This window comes from Scaptodrosophila lebanonensis, unplaced genomic scaffold, assembly GCF_003285725.1.
Source record: "Scaptodrosophila lebanonensis strain 11010-0011.00,11010-0021.00 unplaced genomic scaffold, SlebRS2 tig00000001-arrow-pilon, whole genome shotgun sequence".
Lineage (NCBI taxonomy): Eukaryota > Metazoa > Arthropoda > Insecta > Diptera > Drosophilidae > Scaptodrosophila > Scaptodrosophila lebanonensis.
Genome location: NW_022060529.1, coordinates 9,024,840 through 9,032,984, shown reverse-complemented (window position 1 = coordinate 9,032,984; position 8,145 = coordinate 9,024,840). Strand labels below are relative to the sequence as shown.

Genomic DNA, 8,145 nt, shown 5'->3' with positions numbered 1-8,145 from the left:
ATTAATTGGGACGCTAATTCATGTTTCTGTAGGCGAATGTGATTTGTACGCATAGCAAGCATACAAGCCAAATTGCGAAAGCAATATACAATTGTGGGCGTGTCAGTACTTGGCTAGCGTTAATGACATATTCCGCTTAAGATCTGCACATACTTGTACTTGTAAAATGGACCGAAATAAAATTGCTTTTTATATCCCAATATGGCTTGTACTAACATAAAATGTTATAAAGTTACAAGAATCTAATGACAGTCTTTTAGTAATATAGTAATTCCTAGAACTATATTTAAAGCCGTTGTGTTTATTGGTTTTGTACGACAATTTCCAATTTGGAATGCATAGCGGAATTACAAAAACCAGTTTATTACAGCTATAAATTGCCACAAATATTGTGTCTAATCACAGAGGTCTTGTACATGCCACAGGAATACTTTCAACAGCTGCACGCGCCATCGGGCACGAACCATTAGGCGAGAGCCCCCAAGCAGCAGCCACTGATGCAACATTGCTACGTGACCAACGACCACTGAGTAGCAGCTGCTTGCAACATGATGGCTGGCTGCCCGAATCTACTAAGCCTTATGCAATTTTACGCTAACAAGTTGAACTTGCGACAACGCTGCTGCTGCTGAGGCGATGATTTGCATAAAGACGCTCGGGCAATTGAATTATTCCGTAAATGCTTAGCCAGAACTTTGGCCAAATGTCAGAAACAGACAGGTCTTTAACTGATGCAAGGCAAACTTTGCTCTCGCAACATTGAAGGCTGCATAGAAGTTTCAAAGATGAAACAATGACATGCCTTTATCCATGGTAAATATTTAATAAGCGATAACACGCTTTGTGCTTTGGGCGACCACCAGAACTTGCACCAGACCCTAACACATATGAGCACGAATTTGCTGGGATAAGTCAAGCGTAAACGAAGTCAGATAAAATTAATTTTTGCCTCAACATTAAAGGAAATATCTTAAAAGTTGCCATGAGTGCCTGTGGATGGTTCTTGTGTGCTAGTAGTGGCGTCGTTGCTACGTTATGCCCTCATCTCTTCCGTAAAATATTCCTGAGCCTTTTAACGTGCATAAATATATGTACAATTAAAATTGCGGCAAGATTGTACACACAATGCGGCGCATAAATCATAGCATACTTTTTGGGGCTCTCTTGGTTGATATGCGTAAAAAGTCAAAGCACTGCCCAAGGGCAGAAAAGCTGATCAGACAGCCCTTAATGAACATGAATATGCACGAGGTTACTTCGCACTATGATGAACGTTCGCCAATTGCAGCAACAGCGGCAGCATCGGTAGCAGCAACGTAATTTTTAATTAAAAATGGCGTCAATGCTTTAGCTGCTGTTATTCTGTGTTGCTGATTTTGCTGTGTGTGCGGCCGCATCTGTTGTTGCTCTTGTTTTTGTTGCGGCAACACTTTCTCCGTCAATTTACAAGCGCGTATACGCCCCACTCATTTGACCTTTTACGCCATTTGGGGCGGCTCTCCTTGCTTGTCTAGTTGATTATTTGCTGGGAATAATTATGCCGCGACTTAAAGTTTTTCTCTTTCGGGCATCGGGCAAGCACTCAGAACTGCGCAAACATCCATTCAAATGCCAGTTAATTAAAGTCACCATCCACAACAAAACAACAGAAAACAAAACGCAATCCCATGAATTTTTGTGCGGCAAGTCAGGCGACTAAGCGACTTTTAATTATGTACGTTTTTGGGAGAAATGTAAACCAACTTCGTGTTGCATACGACGACGATGTTGTTGCCCCAGAACTTGGTGTCAAACAATTTGGTTAATTAAAACGTTACAATTGCGGTTGTTTGACTGTGTTACGTTTTATGCGTACGCCCTTATCTTTGCCTCACAGTTAGAGGCCATAAAGTTTGATGACGGGCCATTGTTAAGTCCATGCACAAGCTGAAGTCTGTCATGAAACTTCTCAGAGGCTGCGATGGCTTGATATATATTAATCGTATGTACAAGAACGTTATGCAATTCATCGATAGCTAACTTAAGAGTGTAGCAAAGTGCATTGTGTTTTGCTGGGAAAGCGCTTATTTACACATTTGTATGTTTAAATAATAACGGACTTATGTATTAACACTTTCGGAAATATGAATTATTTAGTTTACAATTCGTTTTCAATTTGTTAGCGAATTTAATCAGTTTACCGAGCTGCTTGGCATTTCCTACTTGGCTGCCAGCGGACGGATGTACCTGATGAATATTTCTTATTTTCGTTTTGTGATTTCTGCTCTGCATAGTTTCAACATTTAACATACATAGTTTAACATTTAAGATGTCTCTAGAGATACTTGACCATGGATATGTTTGCATTTTATATTGCCACAAACAACCACATTCCAATTCTGCTCATTTCAACTTCCAATTCTGTTCATTTTAAGCTACCACCTGCTGTGTGGGTGCTGTTTGATGCTGCTGATGTTCATACTAACTGCCCAGATTAGCATTAAAAAACTTTGTGCATTTGCTTTCTGTGGGCTCCTTCTGTGTTTAATTTTGTAGGGCTGTTGGTTTTTTTTATGTTTTATACTTACGGTGTGCACATTTTAATTAAGATAAGTACGACAAGTCTCTCTGGATGTGAACTTACACTTATACAGTGCCATCAGACTTGAATATTTAATACCTGCAAAGGCCAGACAATGTACTCTGAGAAAATACTAAGCAAAAATTGAACTTTTCGCTTCGATATTTTGTTAAGTTTCACTGAATTTCTAACTACACAAACGCTATTCAAACGCCGCGTTAGTCTCGAAACAAATGTACAACTGTCGCTATTTTGATGACTGCCAGCAACTTTCACGTTCTTTAGATGAGTCAATTTTTCTAGTGCCTGCTCGCGAATAGCGCCAAACATAAAAAATCTGTGTACGAAAAAATATGTTGCAAACATGCTGCCTTCCTTACTATCCTGGGAAATGCATTAAATATTTATGCCGCTGCCGTCACTGAAAAATACCACTTGCATACAAAGACAATTCCATTTTTATCCTTCTGCATATTTGCATTTTTATTTTCACTTTGTTCACCCTTGCTTCAGCTTCATGTAATATTCAAAAGCTCCGAAGTCTTGTAGAATGGTTCGCTTTTAAATGCCAGGGAGTCGAGCCTGAGGCACATATTCGTAGTCCTTTGACCGCCATCAAGTTAATTAGAGCGCTAGTTGTCAAAATGGAGCAACAAATTTAATTTGACAGCCAATTTTAAGAGTCAAACATTTTAAGCAAACTCACCTTTCACCCATTCGGGTCAATTAGCTCATTAAATTTAGTTAACCATCATTCGAAAAAATGTACGCTGAACAGGCAATTAGATGACCAGCTTGCAAACGAGAGAAATTTGTGTGTGTTCCTTAGAAGGGAAAACGAACTACCATTAATTTTATAAATTAAACCCACAATTAAAAACTTGAACTGCACAGAAAAAATTCCTCTGCATAATCCAACTGCAGTGCACAAAGTATGGCAGAAATGCAATTAAGAAATAATTTCTTTGTTGTACACTACTGCCTTGTTGTTTTTGTTTGTAGGACGCGGACCGTGTTGCCCGACAAATTGCTTTGATGTCAAAATGCGCTGAAATTTATGTGAGCAATAAATTGTGATCTGGAGTTGCTTTTGAAGAAAAATGCAATTGCATACACTCAAGTAAATATACCATTTATTTAGTTATAATAGTTTTTTCCACATTTCCAATATGTAGTACATGTATGTAGGTATGGCTTTGTTTTGTTTTTGTTACATAGTTGTAGGTAGTTCGCTTTGCACATTGAGTTACATTTAATAGTTAAAGTTGTTGCTTTGAAACACAGTTACGACATCGAACAGTTAAAACAGATATTGCGAGCATGGTACTTTGTGAGGCGGTTAGTTTTCTGTTGTTCTTAACTAAGTAGACACAATAAATCATTAAATAAATCAATCCAATTGTTGTATAGATAGATTTGCCTATTCGCCTATAAATGAAGCAAACACAAAGTTCAGTCTCTTTAGATTTTGCAACTTACTTGCCTTTCTCAAAATCTTGCCTATACAATTAACATAATAACTACCAATGCCGATTACCTAAATGACTTGGTAGATTTTCAGCACACTGACATAAGCCTAGGAAACGTTTAATACAAATTACATTAGTAAGCCTCTACACAGAGTTCTCTTCCAGTCCATGCTGCAGAACGGAAGCTTAGAGTCAATCAACAATTGTTTTCTCATATGGTGAGAGAGACTTACCCTCATAAGGGGACTGATGGCGCGTGGCATGACGCTGAGCGTGCTGCCAGAAGCGGCGCTCGCGGTTGTTGTGGGGAGCATGTGGAGAGCACTGTTGGACCCACGATGCACTGCCAATGGGCCATGATGCCCCACTAACGTTGTGGTTGTGGCCGAGGATACGCAGGACTCGCGTTTGCCCCGCCCGTAGTAAGAAGTGAGTGGACTGGCAATGGAATGTAATTAGATATGATAAAGGCATAATTAGCTTCGCTAAAAATAAATATATTGCAGATCTCTTAATGCTTTCCACTTTCAAACAGGTAGACAATGCTTTATTAAATTCTGCCGGCCAATTTAACTTTCATTTTTTCCACGCTTACTTCCTAATTCAATCAATTCCCGCTTACCGCATGCTCTCAGCTCGAGGTGAGCTGCCGCCCTTGGTAAAACTTTTTGTTGTGTAGCTGCCGGTTCAACAGAATAAAAAAATGAATATATAAACATTGACATACATATATAGACATGATTTAAGGAAACTTTTCGCAACTGGAGGGCGATTTTGTCCCGACTTTGTTACTCACCGTCTGTTCTGGTTCAGCTGAATGTTGCGCGTGTCTCGCCAAGTGGAGATGTGATGACGAAGCGCGTTGCGTACTTCCGAGTTGAAAAAACAGTAGAACAGCGAAACCGAGAAGCCCTGCAGAGAGCAATGCAACAATAGCAAACAAATGAAACGAACGTAAGCAAACCAAAGTAAAGAACAACAAGCGTAAAATTAACAAGCGAACGAACAGCAGAAATGAAACTTGAACCTGTGTGCTCAGCAGAACGGCTCGCAGAACGGCGAACATGTGACCCATGACCCCCGACTCACTAGGACCAGCCAGGACCACCAGATAGGTAATGCCAAAGAGCGGTATGAGCACAAGCAGTGCCTTAGCAGCCTTTCTGTATTGACGCGTCTCCACGGTGTTGGCCGAACGCAGTTTGGTAATTAGAACCTGAGAAAAACCAGAGAGGAGGCAAATTGGCTTTAATGGAGCACAAAACGAGACATTGGCAGCGGCAACCACGGCGGTTCACTCACCCACATGATGCGCAATAGAAATGTTAAATTTATGATGAGTACCGCACAGACGGGACCCTGAAATATCCAATCAACATTTGTCTCCTCCATCCAGGGGCAGTTGATGTCATACTAATCAAGGGAGGGAGGTGACTCGTTAAACAGACTAAAAATGTGCGAGGCTACGCTTCATACCTGCTTCGCATTGTTGTAAGTAACTGTCAAACTTTTGGCCACTGCCCACGAGACAACAAACAGAGCTGGACCACCTGGAGGGCGAACACAGTGAGAAACAAAATAATTAGGAGAGACAGCGAGATGGGCAGTATAGGGAGGGATAGGCATACCCCAGCCTATGGATGCGTAGATGTTAAAGCGTATGTTGTCACCCGAGAAGGTCTTCACCACCAGCATGTACAGATAAAGACCCTCCACCAGCATCCAAAAGAAGTTTGTCAGCGTGAAGAAGTGAAAGAGCGTGACTAAAGCAATGCAGCTACCCAGGCCACTCCGTATGGATATCTATAGATCAGAGGAGTAAACGGGCATTTCATGAAAAACAGAAATACATGTACTTACCTGCACAGATAACAAGAGTATCCAGAACAATGCCGACATGATGTACGTGAAGAATAAATTGGCGTGGATGGTGTTCCGTAAACAGCGCAGCTCTCTGTAGGCCAAGCGGCAAAGCGGAAGAGCGGAAGAGGAAAATGGGGTGGTACGTACAGAAATAAATATCCGTATGATGCAAGGAAAATAGCACAAGGGGCAAAGGCGTTCGTCTGTTGCGAAAATAGCCTGGAAACACCAACTATCGTACACGCACAGGCCCATGCACAGACACGCCCCTAGCGCCCCCTCACTCACTCCCACACCCACATGAACACCCAACTCACTTGAAGTAGGCGAAAACTATCAGCGCCAGTGTCAGCGATACGAGGCTTATGGTGTAGCCGATATAATAAATGATAGTGGGGAGCTCAACTATGGTCTCAAACTCGGGCACCGTTTCCGGAGCCGGCAGGTGCAAGCAGGCATCGTAGTTGGTATAATTCGCCCAGGTACCATTCGCTTGGCAAAACCGAGTCGCATTTTCTGGAAAGAGGCATGCAAAGGGTTAAAAGGTGCACCACTTACGATTGCACTTACATTAACAAATGCAATGCCGAATGGGACAAGTTTTAAAATATCCTTAATAAATAAAAAAAATCTTAATTGAACACTTCCACTAACGCCTTAACTTTAGCTTTAGTGGGCAAAAGAAATATACATGTAGGTTCTCATTTAACCAGAAATATTTACTTTAGCTGTTTCGTATTATATATAGTATTGTGATAAAACATAGTAGAGCCTACATTTGTAATAGAAATACATTACTGATCAGTATCTAATAGATGAATCGATCGATATATGAACAAACAAAAATGAACAACAAAAAGTACAAGAGCTGGAAACACTTTGTAGGACTAATTATGTATGTTCCCTGTTAGGTGTTCTGTTAAGTTGTGGAGTTTTATATTCAACAGCTGCTGCCGGTCTATTCGAAAGCTTGTAAGACTGTATGAACGCATAGTTCTGAGGATGTACAAAAACTCAAAATATTGTGTTAGGTCTGCAGTGGTCTCTTCCATTTAATAAAACTCCCTGTCGGATTTGAAGAAGCATAACAGCTAGAAATATCTCTGGTTGTACGCTACACTTTTTCTTGGGTGGTACATTACACGGAACTCCAGCCATATCGCTATCCCCACTGTTTATAAATATATCTCAGAAAATGTAATAGGTAAAAACACCATGAATGCTGTTTTATAATTCCATTTAAGATAATGCTGCAGCCTTTTCGAGTACAGCATATAACAAGTTTCGCAAGTTATTATTGATTATCCTTTTACTATATTGCAGGATTCTTAATGGGGAAGTGCCCTCTAGTTGAATTACTCACTTGTACTATCGTAATGTATGCCCTTTAGCTCGGCCATGCACTGGAGCACGGCGAGAGTGCCTCGGGCGGTGCGAGGCCAACAGAGTATCGAGTCGAACTGGGTGAGGCAATGGTCGCTTGAATTGGCATAGGTCTTGGCCTCGATGTGCTCCTGCATGAGACACTGCAGCTCGACGCTTTGATTGATGTCATCGAGATTGTTTAGGGACCAGAGTGCGTCGATAATGCTGCTATTGAATAGATCACCGGGTTGGTTGTTGGTGGTGCCGCTGCCGCTGCCGCTGGCGCTGTGGCTGGGAGCACTTGGTACGGAATTGGGGATGGGGCTGTCTTGGCTGGCAAACGGAGCGTTCATTGTGCATTTGTGGGAGTCTTTGTCATTGTCACTGTCGCACTTGGCAGCTGCAGCTGAATCACATTACATACGCTTCGCAGCTGCTTCCGGGGCATGTCTTGGGCATTTGAAAGCTGCAAAGTGAAAGAATGAGAAGGAAATGCAAACAATTTGCATTGAAAGTTTAAAGCATTGTCCAATTTCTAGCTGGATGATTTTAAATATGGAAATGTCGCAGTTTAACTTTTGCACACTTCTTTTCTTCTATTATACCCTTTCAACAGGTCCTGTAATTTCAGCGTGAAAAAACTATATAGTCACCATAGCCAAATACAATGCCATACAATTTGCGAAAGGGCCACGTGCAGCCTCCAACAAACTCATTCCTATGGCTGTGTGCACACACAGGAAGGCTAACAATGTGCCGAGCTTCCAGTTTCCAGTGCCGGCGGCTCGAGCTCAACAATGTGGCATTCACCCACACAACTATACTTTAGTGTTACGACCCCAGTTTGCGGCAACGTGTGTTTGTATGTACGTGTATACGTATACTATA

General features: G+C 41.5%; 1 protein-coding gene across 1 annotated transcript; it reads right to left on the bottom strand.

Annotated features, from left to right (window-relative positions):
- Positions 1–4,173: 4,173 nt before the first annotated feature.
- Positions 4,174–7,610, bottom strand: LOC115634745 (diuretic hormone receptor). The gene is made up of 11 exons (XM_030532637.1): positions 7,256–7,610; positions 6,210–6,408; positions 5,890–5,983; positions 5,658–5,832; positions 5,506–5,579; positions 5,332–5,442; positions 5,057–5,245; positions 4,826–4,941; positions 4,652–4,708; positions 4,263–4,467; positions 4,174–4,200 (listed from the first exon to the last, which is right to left on the bottom strand). Exons 1-11 carry the CDS (start codon positions 7,608–7,610, stop codon positions 4,174–4,176), a joined length of 1,602 nt encoding a protein of 533 aa, XP_030388497.1.
- Between the last annotated feature and the right edge of the window lie 535 nt (positions 7,611–8,145).